The sequence below is a fragment of the Saimiri boliviensis genome, chromosome 17 (genome assembly GCF_048565385.1).
Source record: "Saimiri boliviensis isolate mSaiBol1 chromosome 17, mSaiBol1.pri, whole genome shotgun sequence".
Lineage (NCBI taxonomy): Eukaryota > Metazoa > Chordata > Mammalia > Primates > Cebidae > Saimiri > Saimiri boliviensis.
Genome location: NC_133465.1, coordinates 28,719,014 through 28,736,976, shown reverse-complemented (window position 1 = coordinate 28,736,976; position 17,963 = coordinate 28,719,014). Strand labels below are relative to the sequence as shown.

General features: G+C 38.5%; 1 protein-coding gene across 2 annotated transcripts in view; it reads left to right on the top strand.

Annotated features, from left to right (window-relative positions):
• CPD (carboxypeptidase D) overlaps positions 1-14,567 on the top strand; it is a 72,061-nt gene extending 57,494 nt beyond the window's left edge. The window contains exons 15-21 of one of the 2 annotated variants that reach the window (XM_039476223.2): positions 1,809-1,940; positions 2,750-2,842; positions 2,952-3,016; positions 7,140-7,271; positions 7,856-8,041; positions 8,674-8,773; positions 10,479-14,567. In XM_039476223.2, coding sequence (XP_039332157.1) covers positions 1,809-1,940; positions 2,750-2,842; positions 2,952-3,016; positions 7,140-7,271; positions 7,856-8,041; positions 8,674-8,773; positions 10,479-10,705 — 935 coding nt within the window. In that variant the 3' untranslated portion in view covers positions 10,706-14,567. Of the gene's footprint in view, positions 1-1,808; positions 1,941-2,746; positions 2,843-2,951; positions 3,017-7,139; positions 7,272-7,855; positions 8,042-8,673; positions 8,774-10,478 lie in introns of both variants that reach the window. The other variant, XM_039476222.2, reaches the window with a different exon arrangement.
• Positions 14,568-17,963: the final 3,396 nt, after the last annotated feature.

The window sequence follows — 17,963 nt, the reverse complement described above, 5'->3', positions numbered from 1 at the left end:
CGTTGAGTGTCTGTGGCTTTTCCAGGGGCACGGTGCAAGCTGTCGGTGGATCTACCACTCTGGGGTCTGGAGGACAGTGGCCCTCTTCTCACAGCTCCACTAGGTGATACCCCAGTAGGGACTCTGTTTGGGGGCTCTGATCCCACATTTCCCTTCGGTACTACCCTAGCAGAGGTTCTCTATGAGGGTCCCAGCCCTGCAGCAAACTTTTGCCTGGGGGTGTCCAGGCATTTCAGTACATCTTCTGAAATCTAGGTGGAGGTTCCCCAGTGTCAATTCTTGACTTCTGTGCACCCACAGTCTCAACACCACATGGAAGCTGCCAGGTCTTGGGGGTTCCACCTGCTGAAGCAACAGCCCCAAGCTGTACCTTGGCCCCCTTTTAGTCCCAGCTGGAGTGGCTGGGATGCAGGGCATCAAGTCCCTAGACTGCCCACAGCACAGGGACTCTGGGCTCGACTCATGAAACCACTTTTTCCTCCTGGGCCTCCACACCTTTGATAGTAGGGGCTGCCCAAAAGGTCTCTGACATAGCCTGGAAACCTTTTCCCCATGGTCTTGGAGATTACGTTAGCCTCCTTGCTACTGAGGCAAATTTCTGCAGCTGGCTTGAGTATCTCCCCAGAAAATGGATTTTTGTTTTCTATTGCATAGTCAGGCTGCAGATTTTCCAAACTTTTATGCTCTGCTTCCCTTGTAAAACTGAATGCCTTTAACAGCAACCAAGTCACATCTTGAATGCTTTGCTGCTTAGAAATTTCTTCCACCAAGTACCCTCATCATCTCTCTCAAGTTCAAAGTTCCAAGAATCTCTAGGGCAGAGGCAAAACTTCCAGTTTCTTTGCAAAAACATAACAAGAGTCCCCTTGGCTCCAGTTCCCAACAAGTTCATTGTCTCCATCTGAAACCACCTCAGTCTGGACCTTACTGGTCATATCACTATCAGCATTTTTGTCAAAGCCATTCAACAAGTCGCTAGGAATTTCCAAACTTTCCAACATTTTCCTGCCTTCTTCTGATTCTAACAAACTGTTCCAGCCTCTGCCTGTTGCCCAACTCCAAAGTTGCTTCTGCATTTTTGGGTATCTTTTCAGCAATGCCGCACTCTATTGGTACCAAATTACAGTATTAGTCTGTTTTTACACTGCTGATAAAGACATATCTAAGACTGGGAAGAAAGGAGGTTTAATTGGACTTAAAGTTCCACATAGCTGGGGAGGTTTCACAATCATAGCGGAGGATGAAAGGCACTTCTTACATGGCAGTGGCAAGAGAGAATGAGAAGGAAGCAAAAGTGGAAACCCCTCATAAACCCATCAGGTCTTGTGAGACTTACTATCACAAGAATAGCATGGAAAAGACTCGTCCCCATGATTCTTTTACCCCCTACTGGGTCCATCTCACAACACCTGGGAATTCTGGGAGATACAACTCAAGTTGAGATTGAATTGTTGATACAATTCAAGTTGAGATTCATATATAAATAACCTATCAGGTAGGTTATTTATATATTCCCTAAATTATTTTGTAAAGTAGGATATGTGCATCCTTTTTGGTTTTTCCAATAAGATTTTTCTTTAAGTTGCTTAGCGTCATTGGTATATACGCATCCAGAAGTATATAATAAAACTCAGACTAACCTACCTTCTGTAATGTATCTTTCTTGCTCAAGATAGTAGATTATGGAAAAATATTTATCTATACATTTTTAAAGTTACCATTTTGATTGTAATCAAGTAGAGAATACTTTCTTACTCATATTAAGATTTAAAATTTGATATTTTATATTTGACTTTTCTATTTTTCAGATAATGCCTCCCAACCTGAGACTAAAGCCATCATTGAAAATTTGATTCAAAAACAGGACTTTAGTCTTTCTGTTGCCTTAGACGGTGGCTCTGTGCTGGTCACATACCCTTATGACAAGCCAGTACAGACAGGTATGTAGAAGGTCATGTCGTATATATACTATTTAAGCTTAGGTAGCAAATTAGAATTAAGTAATGTCCCTTCACGTTTTTGTAAATGGTGAGCATTTGAGCACACTCTGTGAGCAAATTACCAACCAAAGAAGATGGTACATACATTAGCAATTCAGTTACTTGGAGAAGAGAGCTCAGATCTAATGGCAGCCCAGCTTTATTGAGTCTAACCATCTTGTTCCATCTATTCCATTTAGTCCACAAGCATGGAGACCCTGGGCTCAATAATTATTGAGCAATTAGTATGTCTGTAAATACTGAGAATATAAAAATGAGAATGACATGGTTTCTGCCTCATGAAACTCCTATGTAACCAAATACTAACAGTACAGATTTGGCTTCCACTGCTTTACACTTTGACTAAGTGGTTGCACCTTATGGTGAGTTAAACAGTTGCCTGTTTAATCTCTGTGGAGTCACAGTATAGTTTGGTTGGTTTTCAGTGCACCTTACAAAAAATATTGTTATTAGGCTACGGTGTCCCAAAATACAATAAGACATACCAAAACAAGTTAGTATTTCAGCGTGATAGTCTGTTATGTAAACTCACCATTAGTACCTTTTAAAGTAAGGAGGATATGTGTCTTCTTAGTGTGATAATCTTGGGCTAAACAAAACCCTTTAGGGTTAATTATAATAACAGTATATTTAAGTGTAATGCAAAATTTATTAGGATTAAAAGATGACTTGTATCCATGAAGATTAACTTGGGGCAAAAAATTGTTTGGATTTCTCCATTGACTTCTAAATTTTTCTTCCTGTAGTAGAAAATAAAGAGACTCTGAAGCATTTGGCATCTCTTTATGCAAATAATCATCCATCCATGCACATGGGTCAACCCAGTTGCCCAAATAAATCAGGTAGGTGTTTTCCATACTTTTTCTTATTGCTGTTGTTATTGTTGCTTTTGTGGGGAAGAGAGTTCACCTCATGGTCTTCTTGATTCCACATCTCTCAATGCTTTTATAGATGAGAATATTCCAGGAGGAGTAATGCGTGGAGCAGAATGGCATAGTCACCTGGGCAGCATGAAGGTATGCTTTCTAGAACATGTTGGGCGTGATGTCTTGTGGCTATAAGCCCAGCGCTTTGGGAAGCCAAGGGAGGCAGATTATCTGAAGTTGGGAGTTCGAGACCAGCCTGGCCAGCATGGTGAAACCTCGTTTCTACTAAAAAATACAAAAATTAGCTGGGCATGGTGGCAGACACCTGTAATCTCAGCTACTTGGGAAGCTGAGGCAGGAGAATTGCTTGAACCCAGGAGTCGGAGGTTGCAGTGAGCCAAGCCAAGGTCACACTACTGCACTCCTGCCTGGGCAACAGAGTGATACTCCGTCTCAAAAAAAAAAAAAAAAAAAAAAAAAAATGGAGTTTATGAATACCAGCCATTGAGTGCAAGAATAGATGACTTTTCTGATATTGTCAAGTGAATGGCATCTGCCTCGTGGCTTTCTTGACATGTTTAGCCCTTACCTGACAGTACTTTTTTTGGTCATGTTAACCATTGTTAATTGTACAGTTTAGTGACATTAATTAAATGTTGTACCCCCAAAACCATATCTATTTCCTAAACTTTATTTGCCCCAGACAGAAACTCTATACCCACTAAGAGTAACTCCCTATTCCCTTCTTCCATGGCTCCTGGAACCTCTGTCTACTTTCTGTCTCTATGAATTTGTCTATTGTAGATGTTTCACATAAGTAGAATCATGTAATATTTATCCTTTCACTTAGCATAATGTTTTTAGGATTCATCCATTTTAGAGCATGTATCATTACTTCATTCCTTTTTATGGCTGAATAATACCCTATATTTTACCACATGTTGTTAATTCATGTGTTGGTGGACACTTGGATTTCTACCTTTGGGCTATTGCAAATGATGCTGCCATGAACATTAATATTGCAAGTATCATTGATGTTACAAGTATTTATTACTTCTTTGGGGTGGATACCTAGGCCTGGTTATATTGTAATTCTTCTTCACTTTTTGAGAAACTACCAAACTGTTTTTCACAGCAGCTGCATCACTTTATATTCCTTTCCAGCAATGTTTGAGGGTTCTAATTTTTCCATATCCTCTCCTCACCAACGCTTATTTTCTGTTGGTTTTTTTTTTTTTAAACAGTCTCAATTTTTCGCTCAGGCTGGCATGCGATGGCTATGGCTCCTTTACAGTTTATTGCAGCCTCAACTTCCGAGGCCCAAGCAATCCCCTCACCTCAGCCTCCTGAGTAGCCCAAGACCGCCGGCACGTACTACCATGCTGGACTAATTATGTTTAAGTCTTTGTAGAGACTGAGTCTCCCTCTGTTGCCTAGGCTGAAGTTCTTTACATATTAATATAAAAGACCGGGCGTGGTGGCTCACACCTGTAATTTCAGCCCTTTGGGAGGCCGAGGTGGGCGGATCACCTGAGGCCAGGAGTTAGAGATCAGCCTGGCCAACATGGTGAAGCCCCATCTCTACTAAAAATACAAAAAAATTAGTTGGGTGTGGTAGCGGGCACTTGTAATCCCAGTTACTTGGGAGGCTGAGGCAGGAGACTCACTTGAACCTGGGAGGCAGAGGTGTCAGTGAGCTGAGATCACACCATTGCACTCCAGCCTGGGCAACAAGAGCAAAATTCTGTCTCCAAAGAAAAACAAAAAACAATTCTGGATATGAATTTCTTATCAGATACATGATTTGCAAGCATTTTCTCCTAGTTTGTAGGTTACTTTTTAAATTTCTTGATTGTGTCCTTTGATATCCAATGTTTTTAATTTTGATGAAATCCAATGTATCTGTTTTTGTTGTTGTTGCTTTTGCAGTTGTTACCCTATCTAAGGATCTGTTGCCAAATCCAAGGTCCTGAAGATTTTTCCTGAGGTTTTCTTTTTTTTTGAGGGCAGATAGGGAGTGAGTGGGAGGGGCAGGGTGTGTGGCCCCACCGTCTCCCCTTCCCTGCTCCCTGCTGCCTATCTCTGTGTTTTCTTTGAAGAGTTTTATAGGTTGGGTGCAGTTGCTCAGGCCTGTAATCCCAGCACTTTGGGAGGCCCATGTGGGTGGATCATTTGAGATCAGGAGTTGAAGACCAGCCTGGCCAACATGGTGAAACCCTGTCTCTACTAAAAAAACAATGTTAACCAGGCTGTAGTGGTGTGTACCTGTAATCCCAGCTACTCTGGAGGCTGAGACAGGAGAATCGCTTGAGCCTGGGAAGGGGAGGTTGTGTTGAGCCAAGATCTCGCCACTGCATTCCATTCTGGGTGACAGAGTGAGACCTGTCTAAAAAAAAAAAGAGTTTAATGGATCTAGCTGTCATATTTCAGTCATTGATACAGTTTATTTTGGTGTGGTATAAAGTAGGAGTTCAACTTCATTTGTTTGTGTGTAGAAATTCAGTTGTCCCAGCACTATTGTTGACAGACTATTCTTTCCCCATTGAATGGTTTTGGTACCCTTGTCAAAAATGAGTTTACCTTAGATGTGTGGATTTATTTCTGGACTCTCAATTCTATCCATTTGTCTATATGTTTGCCTTTATGCCAGTATCACTGTTTTGATTAATGTAGTTTGGTTGTAGTAAGTTGTAAAATTGAAACATGTGAATCCTCCAGCTTTATTGTTTTTAAAGATGGTTTTGGCTATTCAGGGCCCTTTGTCATTCCGTTTGCATTTGAGCACTGGCTTTTCTTTTTCTGAGAAAAGTCATGTTGGAATTTTGTTAGGGATTGTGTTGAAACTAGGTCACTTAGCATAGTATTGACATCTCTACAATATTGTCCTCCTTTCCATTTATTTAGGTCTTCTTTAATTTCTGACAGCATTGTCCATCCACTTCAAATGAGGTAGGAGTTGTTAGCAGATGGGTGGTTGGCTGATCATTTTACTCACATGTGCAACTAGAAAATTGACTTCATTCCCATTTCTGCCTGTTTTCCCTCCTTTATTTGCTAAGAACTTACTACTGGGAGGCACTTTGCTGTATTAGTGATAAATAAAATATATTGTCTGGCCTATTGTATGAATTAACTGTGTTACATGATTTGATCTAGAAGAGAGCAACTCTCAACAAGCCATGAGAAATTAAAGACACAAAACATTATATCTAGTCAGAGACACAGCCTTTTCTCTGTAGAGGAGATAGCATTTAGGGTGCAGAGATGCTGACGCAGAACATTCCAGAAAGAAGCAGCAGTACCTAGCTACAGTCTAATTTAGTTAGAATATGGGGTGTAATGCAGAGCTGCAGGTTAAGAATGGAAAGAGTGCTTGTTGTTTTGAATGTTTTGTTTTAAAAATGGGAAGCTATGAAGTTTTGAGCAGGAATAACAATATTGGCATGATCTGAGCTATGCTATGGGAAAACTAATCTCTAAATAATTAGTTAAGATAGTTTGGAGGAAGGAGAGACTGGTACAGGGAGACTGGTTTGGAATTGTCTAGACAAAAAGTAATGAGGGCCTAGATTATGCTAGTGGCAAGGAGAGTAGAGTCAAAGATGACATTTTAGAGGTTCTATAGAGGTAGAATTAACAAGAGTCAGCAAATTATGGATGATAGTGAGATCGAGAAGTCAAAGATAAGAGGTTTCATGGCTACGTGAGTAAATGAGTTAACACCATTAACGGAGGAAAAAGAAGAGATTTGGGGAAAAGGTAGTAAGTTGGGTTTTTAAACCTGTCTGCACAGGCAGTTCCTGTGCCTTGAAAAATACTGTATTTGCAGGGAGTGGATATTGTTACCAGCAGGGGTCCAGGTTGAGGGTATCAGAAGGCTAATGATCATTCTCTCCAGAGTTCCAAGAACAACTGTGACATTTCTGGGTTTAAAGAGAAGCTGACCCTCTTATGCATGTACTCATTCATTCATTTCTTCAGCAAACCTGAATAAACCCCATCTACCTGGCACTACCAGGCACTGTGGGAAGCACTGAAGATAGGAAAGTGAATTCAACATAGCCCCTGTCCTCAAGGGTGCTCATAGAGTTTGTGACTGATTATAATACAGAGAGGTTTATTTATATTTGTCATAAAATGCTTTACAGATTCTTTGTTTACATCACCTAGGTTTTCTTTTTATTTCATTTATTCTATTTGTTGTATTACAGAGCCTCATTCTTTCCTTTACTTATTAATTTTCCCACATTTGATTTTGAACTTTTTATTCTAGGATTATAGCGTCACTTATGGCCATTGTCCAGAAATCACAGTATACACAAGCTGCTGCTACTTTCCTAGTGCTGCACAACTTCCTTCCTTGTGGGCAGACAATAAGAGATCTCTTCTTAGTATGTTAGTGGAGGTGAGTCTTTTCCTTTTAACTAGGGGCAAACTCCCAGGAATATGTTCAGTGAAAACCTTTATCAAACCATTGTCTTTTACCAAAAATTTATATTATTTATTTTAAATTTATATAGAAAGAAGAGTTTTGATCATTTTATGTTTCCTAAATAGATGCTATTTATTCACATATCTGGAATCTGCTATAATTTAGGTAATTTGACCTTGCAAGATGCTGCAGGTTCTTTAATTTGAATATTAGAGAGTTACTGGAGTCAGTATACCATGGTGGGAAGGAAATCATTCAAGGCATTAGAAGATTGAGTTCTAATGCTTTAGGCTGTGACATGTCAGAGTTCTTTTTTATATCCAGCTCTGTGACCCTGGACATTGAATCAATGGCAAACAAGGTCAGAGTCCATGGGAAGGGAAGAGAATAAGCAGGCCATACAGAGTTTTGTGTTTGTTTGTGTGTGGTTTTTGTTTGATTTTGTTTGTTTGATTGGTTGGTTGGTTGCTTGGTTGATTTGGTCATGCCTCGGGCTATGCCTTTAGAATATCTGGCATTATAACAATGTAGATTTATATTTTAAACATTTTTTTCAGGTTCACAAGGGAGTTCATGGATTTGTTAAAGATAAGACTGGAAAGCCAATCTCTAAAGCAGTCATTGTACTTAATGAAGGAATAAAGGTACACACAAAAGAAGGAGGTTATTTCCATGTACTCTTAGCGCCAGGTGTCCATAACATCAATGCCATCGCCGATGGGTACCAGCAACAACATTCACAGGTAAGAAACTCAAATTGAGTACCATCATGTAAATTTGTTATTCTTAATAATACTTCTATTTTATTTTGAAACTCTTGTTAGAAATCTTGAGGGGAGCCGGGTGCAGTGGCTCACGCCTGTAATCCCAGCACTTTGGGAGGCCGAGGTGGGTGGATCACGAGGTCAAGAGATCGAGGCCATCCTGGTCAACATGGTGAAACCCCGTCTCTACTAAAAAAAATACAAAAAATTAGCTGGGCATGGTGGCACGTGCCTGTAATCCCAGCTGCTCAGGAGGCTGAGGCAGAATTGCCTGAACCCAGGAGGCAGAGGTTGCGGTGAGCCAAGATCACGCCATTGCACTCCAGCCTGGGTAACAAGAGCGAAACTCCGTCTAAAAAAAAAAAAAAAAAGAAAAAAGAAAGAAATCTTGAGGGGAATAAAAAAATTAACAGTATGACTGCTTATTGATTATTATATCTTGTTATCCTTATACCCCTTGTCAACAAAAAGGGAAAATTTTCTAGCATTTTGTATACTTCAGATGGCAATGCATCATCTCCTTAGTTTGCTATATGGGCCCTAAGAATGTAGCAGGGATACAGTACACCTTAAGCAGATTTTGTCATGATTCTTACACTTTCCCCTTCTAGGTCTTTGTGCATCATGATGCAGCTAGTTCTGTGGTGATAGTCTTTGACACAGATAACCGGATATTTGGTTTGCCAAGGGAGCTTGTGGTAACTGTATCAGGTAAAGACATCTTGATTTTTAGTAGTAAAAGTTAAAAACAATCTTGACATTTCAATCCGAGAGTGGATCACTTCCATAATCCTGAAACTAATCACTTGTCTTCTAATATCTTCTTATCTAAATGTGATTTTCCTGGACCTCTGTTCTCCCACATGTTTTCATGGCTTGCCCCTCTCTTTCTTCAGGTCTATACTCAAATGTCACCTCCACAGAGAGGCCTTGCCTAATCACCCTGGCTACCCCTGTCACTCTCTCTACCCTGTTTTTTTCCATTATAGCACTTGTCACTAGCTAACATTATATCATATATTTGTTTATTTATTTGTCTAAATTCAATCTCTCCCACTAAAACATAAGTTCTGAGAGAGTAAGAAATCTGCCTGCATCCTCAGAGCCCAGAACGATGGTTAGCACACAGTGGAACTTAACGAAGAGTTGTTGAATGAATGGATGATTTGCTTTATATTAAAGTCATAAGTTCCTAGGACTTTGACTTATATTAGTTCTGATTTTTCAAGATCAGAAAAGAGGAAAGAGGAAATGTTTGTTTTCACTGGAGCTCATTCATGTCATTGCTTGGATTACTGAAAGGTTAGCTAGAAAAAATATGGGGTAAAATGAATACTCTGCCATACTGTATCTATTTGATACAAAGAGCCTTAGTTTATTTCTTTTTTTTTTAATGAATGAGAGGTTCTTAATTTTGCCCAGGTTGGCCTTGAATGCATAGCCTCTCCTCCTCAAACGGCAGGATAACTGGCCAGAGCCACCGCGGCTCCCGCCTTAGTTTATTTCTAAGTGCAACTTGGGTGAGGCAGAAGTTTTATTATAGGGTGCCTGTGAGAGAGCCCCTTAGTAGAGAGAAAGTAGTGTATTGGAAGCATGGCCCAGTCATAGATCCCGTGTGATGTGTTTAAAGAGTTCTTAGCTTGTCTCAGATAAATGTGTGAATAACTTACTGGTTAAAAACACAGGAGCTAGAATTCAGCCATGGTTTAAATCTGGCTCTGCCACCCATTAGCTATTGTGAACTTAATTTTTATTATTTTATTATTTTTAGTTTCTAACACTTTTATTTTGGTAATCTTATATACAAATTTAAAATAAATGAGGAGATTTGGATGAAATGAAAATTTACTTGGAAATTATAATAGAAGTCATAAAAACCAGGTTGCAGAACAGTAGACACAGTATAATTTACATGTACATGCATAAAGAAAGATCTGGGGCCAGGCATGATGGCTCCTGCTTGTAATCCCAGCACTTTGGGAGGCTGAGGTAGGCGGATCACTTGAGGTCAAGAGTTCTAGACTAGCCTGGGCAACATGATGAAACCCCATCTCTACGAAAAATAGAAAAAATTAGTCAGGTGTGGTGGTGTGCACCTGTGGTACTACTCAGGAGGCTAAGGTGGGAGGATCACACACACACAAAACATCTGGTAATTAAAAATGATCTCTGGGTAATGGAAATGTAAAGATAGGAGGTTTTTTGGTTTTGGCTTTTGTTCGTTTTGCTTATCTGCATTTTAAAATTTTGTATATTGTACATGTACTACTTCTATAATAATAAAAGGTTGTTCTTAAGTGCATGAAATAGAAATAAAATAAATGAGGGGTATATTGTTAAAAGTTCCATTGTAAGCAGCTGCTTGTTTGTATCCTTATAGTATAATATCACCCACATGATGGTTTTTGTTTGTCAGGTGCTACTATGTCGGCATTGATCCTAACAGCTTGCATTATTTGGTGCATCTGCTCAATCAAGTCTAATAGACACAAGGATGGCTTTCATCGGCTCAGGCAGCATCATGATGAGTATGAAGATGAAATTCGTATGATGTCAACTGGCTCCAAGAAGTCCCTCCTAAGCCATGAGTTCCAGGATGAAACAGACACTGAAGAGGAAACGTTATATTCTAGCAAACACTGAAAAACACATTTTGCATATTTCCTAGCATAAGTACCAAGGAAAATTAGAGTTCCTCTTGGGCGAACACTCCATTAAGAAGAGAGACTCTCTTGCTTCTTCAAAGAGCTTTGGGAAGTTAAATTGCTAAATTTGTATTCTCTGCGAATTTCACTGGCAGTTTTGAACTTCCCTTCCTTAAAGTACTCTTAACCTTAAAAAACAAAATCTGATTTCTATTTATGCAGCAGAGATGGAACAGCCACTTTGTTTTTCTTTTTAATTTAAGATGTAATAATGGCATAAAGCCAACTAAGGGATGTTGTATTTTGCACATCAGGTGTTAACTAGTGGCTTTAGTATTTTTCTTTGTTTTAAATGCCCAAAAGAATCCAGAAACTTTAAGGCAAGGACAGCAGTCAGAATCGACATAAAGCTTTAAAAACTCAAGGTTTTTTCAACCTACTGAGGAGTACTTTTCTCTAGTTGTTAAATAGCTGGAGTTTCTCTTATTCAGGTTTAATGGAGGTTGAATTGATTTTTAAACACATATAACAGTAGGAAATGAATAAATGGGCTTCTCCATTTAGCTTTCTACCTGTTCCAAGGCTAGATCGGAACTGCTAGACTATGCTGTAAGCAGGATTTCACTACCTCTCTTTTAAGGTTTAGCAAACTTCTGGATAGCCCATTTTAAGGGAGAGCTTACTGACTTTGTTGTGAAAAATCTAAAAGTCCACTTCAGTGAAGCTGAGAGATAGATCTAGCAAAAGCTAAAATTCATGTTGCCTATCTTTTAACTTGGTAAAAACCCACAGGTGCTGCTGCTTTTTATCTGTGAAGCACTAGCTTATTCTAGGAATGCCTGATTCTTTAATATTGCCTAAATTGGAACCTTTTTCTAGGTTGCACACATGGTTTTAAGATGACCCAGCCATCTACAAGATCTGAATTCTACTAAAAATATCTAGAAATGTAGAAGAGACCTACTTGCACATTCTTAACCTGTATTTGAACACAAAATATCTATACTTCATGCTCCAGCCCAAGCCTATACCCTGCAATAGCATACTATTATTGAAATCGCTTGGCCGGTCTTGTTCACATAGGCCTCTGGGAGTAATTTGGTTCTTTGTCCTATTGTTTCATTTGACAGTCTCTTTTTGATCAACCAATATTGCTAAAAGTTCAGTCAAAAGCTTTTAAGCATAGCTCCCTCCATTGAAAAAAAATGTAAACTATGACTGCTGAGTGATAAAACACTGTGGTGTGAAAGTGTCATCTTCACTGCCAATCAGGCAAAGACCTGAAAGATTTGCATTCTATTATGTCTGTCTTACCATGCAATGGAAATGATGCTTTTTGTAAGTATGCATCTTACCAATGATCTAACGGTTTAATACCTTTGAATGTTTTAATGACCAAGTTGCTGCTGAACTTATACTAAATCAGGGGATCAAAAAACTTGCTCTCATCTTCTCAAATTGTATTCTATATCCATTAATGTATCAGTTATCCCAAAGCCTTCATGTGGAGTGGTTTACTACCTACCTAGGTCATTCAATCAGGTTTTGTGAGGAATGCATTCAAAGTGGCTTTATAAAAAAAGATACTGTTTAGCAAGAATAATGAGGTCATGATATTTGTTAATAAGTATCTGTGATAAATCAGTGGTTCAAGGTTAAGCCATTCTGGTATTAGCAGCTGTCAATTCTGCCACCTCATACATGGAACAGAGCTTATGGGATGCTAATAGTTAATGAATATACATGATTAATTTCTTCTAATAATCTCTATGTTTTCTTTAAGGATGGTGGTATATTGCTCTTTTTCAGCTTTATTTTTTAAAGTACAGTCAGGAAACCAACAAGGGGCCTAAAAGTGGCTGGCCCTGCTTGGGACATTACAGCAAATGAAGCAAAGTTAATGTGACAGGCTTTGCTTTGTTATCATTGGTCTTCACTAGAGGATACCTTTTACATTTACTTCTTTCTTGGATCAAATATGTCTTTAACTGTACATCTCAGTGGCTCGAGGCCATGCCTTTTAAGCATGTGTAAAATTTTTAAAGAAATGAACATACGAATAGTTATTTTAGTAAAATTTCCTGAAAGAAAAACCAAATTCTGTGATAAATCTTGATCTTCAGTGAACTTTTAAATAACGCAGTTAGCTGGAAAACAAGACTTTCCCAGCTTGTGTTACCTAGAAGCGTGAATGTATAGGATCCCTGACTACTAAGACTATATTCTCAGCCCTGCCCTGTCTTTTATTTGTGGATCTAATCTAATATTAGAACATATTAACTGCTTACGGCATTCACTGAAGCCATATGGGACGGGGAATGCATTTCTTCAGTGTTTCTCTGAGAGACTTCTCATTTACTTGGAGTTATGGAGGCAAGTAAGTATCATAGTATTAAGAACTTTGCGCAAATCTAAGTTGTGCCTTTCTTTACTCACAAGGCATGGGTTTTGTCCTGGTGATCAGTTTGTAAGCCTTCTTCCTTCCCTGCTCCTTAATAAAAGCAAAGTGATTTGAGTAGGTAATGTTCAAAGTGTCTACCTGTGTACATGTACTTGTATTGATTATGTAGTTCAGTAAGATGTGCCCAAGGCATTTCAGAAAGAAAAACCCTTTGGTTCTGATGCATTTTGCTGAACATTTGGGTAGTGAGTGGGACCCTATACAGTTGAGGAATGCTTGCAATGCTCATTGAAGGGATTTGCTATGGGACTTTGTCATCTTCCATAAAGGAAACATATTGTATATTTGGCCCAGTGTGATTGATTGCTTAATCTTTGGTAACTTTTACTTGAATGGGATTTGCTGAATTAATGACTATTGAATTTAAAATTAATTATGAGTTGACAAATAAATAAAAGGTAGTGTTTATGTCTGAGCTTATTGTGTTTCTGAGCTAACACCAGGTTACTCAGTAACCATGACCTGCTCCTCCATTTCCATTTATTCTCAACATTAAAAATAGTTTTATCTTGTTGTTGCCAGAAATGCACTTGTGCCGGGCTTTGTCCCTGCTTTACAAAAAGCTTCTTGTAGTGAATGCTGTAATGGTGCCCTACGTTATGGTTTTCTTGTGGAATTGTTTTAACAGTGATAATCCAGCATTTCCCCTATATTTTTGCTTTATTGTTATTGCTAAAAATTCCACTATAATTGATGTTCAGTGATTTTCCATAGCAACTTTTTAAATAACTCTTTAGGTTTCTGATTTGTTTTAACTAAAACTTTGGAGTGATGATTGGAGTCTTTGGTTAATGTCAACTGAACTTGGATTTCTAGTTCATGAAGAAATCTCTCCCAATACCCATTTATCCTATTTTTAGCAATAATTCATTAATTATACCACTTGATTATCAGAATATTGTCCTGATTGATTTTGATTTGAGAGAACACATTATGAAATTTGAAAGTAGGTTACCATTTTGAGGCAGTTGGATATAAATTATGTAAATATATGTATGGTTATGATTTTTATAAATGGCATAACATGAGTGTACTACCTTCCTTCTATGCGGCTATGCTACAGATTTTCTGGAGGTATGACGTAATGGTATTTTTTTATGCTCAGATTAAATATCAGCTTTCGCCTCTCCAATTTTTCTAGTGATACTCCCAGTTCTAGAGCAATCTACAGCTGTTTATATGAAGTGCCCAACACCCATTCATCTCAAGTGCTTCAGTCTTTGGTTTATGTCATGCACTGTGCCTTCAAAATGAAATTTTTAAAAGGGACTTTAAATGAAGTTGCATAGTAGTTTTTAAAAGTCAAATGTGTAATTTATGTGAAATCTAACTGTAATGAGGTCCTGTTTTTTATATGTAAACAGATCTACTAATCCTGTATAAAAGTTATTTTATGATGTTTGTCTTTCTTTGTGTTTTGTCTCATAATCTTTTTTTCAGATGCAATAAGCCAGAAAAAGTTATAGGTCGAGTTTGAAAGTTGTTTAGTTTTTCTACCTACACTAGGGGAAAATAGAAAAAAATAGTTTCCTACCTATACTAGGGGAAAAATGTGTACCAGAATACCGGGTATCACCTATGGAATATTTCTGTATTTATGAACTGACTCAAAACAAGCCTTCGTCGGCCGGGCGCGGTGGCTCAAGCCTGTAATCCCAGCACTTTGGGAGGCCGAGGCGGGTGGATCACGAGGTCGAGAGATCGAGACCATCCCGGTCAACATAGTGAAACCCCGTCTCTACTAAAAATACAAAAAATTAGCTGGGCATGGTGGCACATGCCTGTAATCCCAGCTACTCGGGAGGCTGAGGCAGGAGAATTGCCTGAACCCAGGAGGCGGAGGTTGCGGTGAGCGGAGATCGCGCCATTGCACTCCAGCCTGGGTAACAAGAGCGAAACTCTGTCTCAAAAAAAAAAAAAAAAAAAAAAAACAAGCCTTCATTTCTGAAATCACATTATATAGTAGCCACAGTTTTCTGTTTGTAGCTTAGCTAGATTGTTATATATGTTCAATCATTTCACAATAACAACACAAAACTGGTCATTGAAAGATTTTATGTACCAATTTTAAACTTGTTCATTAAAAATTTGGTCCTTTTTCCAGGTGAGGCCCAGTTAGAATAATGTGTCCTGGCACTTTTAGGCACAGTGAAGATGAATTCAGTATCCCATTTTCATTCAGCAACAATGTGTTACTGCTACCCTAATAGGAACTGGGAAAGCAAAGTTATATAAAAAACAGACTCTGCTGACAAAGAACTCATAATCCAAACCAGAGAAACAGAAATGGAAATAAGTTATACTTCAATAGTGATTGGTTCATCTAAAAGTCTCTGCTGTAAAGGAAATAAAGCATAGAGGTTTGAGCATAGACTTTGGAGTTGGACCAATCTGTGATTGATTCTTGGCTTTGCTACTTGCTTCCGATGTAACCTTGTACAAGTTTTTTGACATTCTCTGAGCCTCAGTTTCCCTACTTAAAGAATAATCCTTCATAGGATTGCAGTGGAAAGTTAAAATAATGTTATCAAAGGGCCCAACATAATATCTGGCTTGGAATTGAATGCCCATGATAACCAGCATCATTTTCCTTCGTATGCTGTCTTCTTACTCCTTTGAAAGAAAGTTACTTTATCAAATGTATAACCAAAGGTCTGTTTATAGATGATCTTTTTAATTTAGAAGAAATTCTGAGACACAAATTCAAAAAAAAAAAAAATTTGTTAAGTGGTTCAATCGATTGTCTAAAGCATGACAGTAAAGTTTTATGCCAAAATGCTTCATATTTGTTTTTAAATGAAATTAAGTTGTATTTATGCTTTGTTAGTGAAAACAGCCTTACTTAACTGCTACAGGAAGTGTGAATAGTGATAACAGTTCTTTTTCTCTCAATGTTTGAAATATTTTCCTGAATTTTCTTAGTTTTCTTATACCTGAATCAATAACTCTTTTGGTTTGTTTCATAAACAGTAATCTAGTTATTATGTTCAGTTTTTCAGATTTCTAATAGCTGATTGTTCTCAACAAAGTAAACACAACTGTCAATGCTAATAGTACTCAATTATGAATAAGTGCCATTGTGTCAGTCTTCATGTCTTACTCTCACTTAGAATGCCAACTGATTCTATGCTATTTATTGCAGACCTCAGATAAATACACCATTAATTATTACCCACAACTTAAAAGTAATAAAATCAGTAGATAAAGCCCAATTTCAACTTTATTTATAAATTTATTTTATTTATTTATTTATTTATTTATTTATTTATTTTTTTGAGACGGAGTTTCGCTCTTGTTACCCAGGCTGGAGTGCAATGGCGCGATCTCGGCTCACCGCAACCTCCACCTCCTGGGTTCAGGCAATTCTCCTGTCTCAGCCTCCTGAGTAGCTGGGATTACAGGCACGCGCCACCATGCCCAGCTAATTTTTTTGTATTTTTAGTAGAGACGGAGTTTCACCATGTTGACCGGGATGGTCTCGATCTCTTGACCTCGTGATCCACCCGCCTCGGCCTCCCAAAGTGCTGGGATTACAGGCTTGAGCCACCGCGCCCGGCCTATTTTATTTATTTATTTTTGAGACAGAGTCTCACTCTGTCTCCCAGGCTGGAAGTACAATGGTGTGATCTCAATTCACCACAACCTCTATCTCCCAGGTTCAAGCGATTCTCCTGTCTTAGCCTCCCAAGTAGCTGGGATTACAAGTGCTCGCCATCACACCTGGCTAATTTTTGTATTTTTAGTAGAGACAGTGTTTTGCCATGTTGGCCAGGCTGGTCTGGAACTTCTGACCTCAAGTGATCCTTCCACCTTGGCCTCTCAAATTGCTGGGAGCACAGGCGTGAGCCACGACACCCGGCCCCTAATTTTAACTTTAATATCACAATTTTCACCTACATTAGTAGAATATTAAAAGCAAACATGCTATTTCTTTGGCCTTTTGGTTGAGGTCAAATAATCTCCTAATTACTGTGTGTAAACAAATGTAGACAAGGTGAGCAAGAATGAGACAGTTTGGCCTATATGGGGTAGTAAGGTGTTGAAGTTTAGAGGACAACCTGGAAGACTGAAGAAAAAAAGGATGAGAATTACTTGATAAGATTGAAGGTATGGTAATTGGAAGTGGAAGTACATTGAGATGAATATCTCAAATTCTGCAAAGATGATTTATTGATTCAATTAGAAGCAATATGAAGAGGCAGTGATAAAACGGTAGGTGGAAAATCAGCAAGTGGAGAAACAAGATGGAACATGGAGGAAATAGAGTACAGATTAAATAGAAATTGCTATGATAACATGGATTATATTCTGTGGTTGCCATTGAGATTGAGCCCAAGTGAGGGAGTAATAGGGAAAGTCTGGATTGCTAATTTCAAATATTTGAGGTTATTCTAGTATTTATGATTATTTATTATGTACATATGGTTCCTAGCAGTTTTTCAAGACTTAAACAGGCTTTTTGATCTAGCGTCAAAAGCACTGATCCTAAAGAGAGGGAATAGAAGAGAAAGAGACTGGGAAAGCTATAGTAATGACTAAAATGCAGGACTGCTAGATTTTTTAAAATAATAATTTTAGATTTATGGAAAAGTTGCAAAGATAATACAGAGTTGACTCTTGGGTTTTGATTTGGAAGATGTGAGTTTTGGGAGGGCAAAAGAGGAAGGATTATACAGTTTTCTATTTAGCAGAATGTGAATGGAACACACTGGAAAGAGGGCCTGGGCACAGGAAATAGGATGTCTAGAACCTAGGCAGCTATGCATACAGCTTGGGTGGTCCAGGTGTCAAGCTA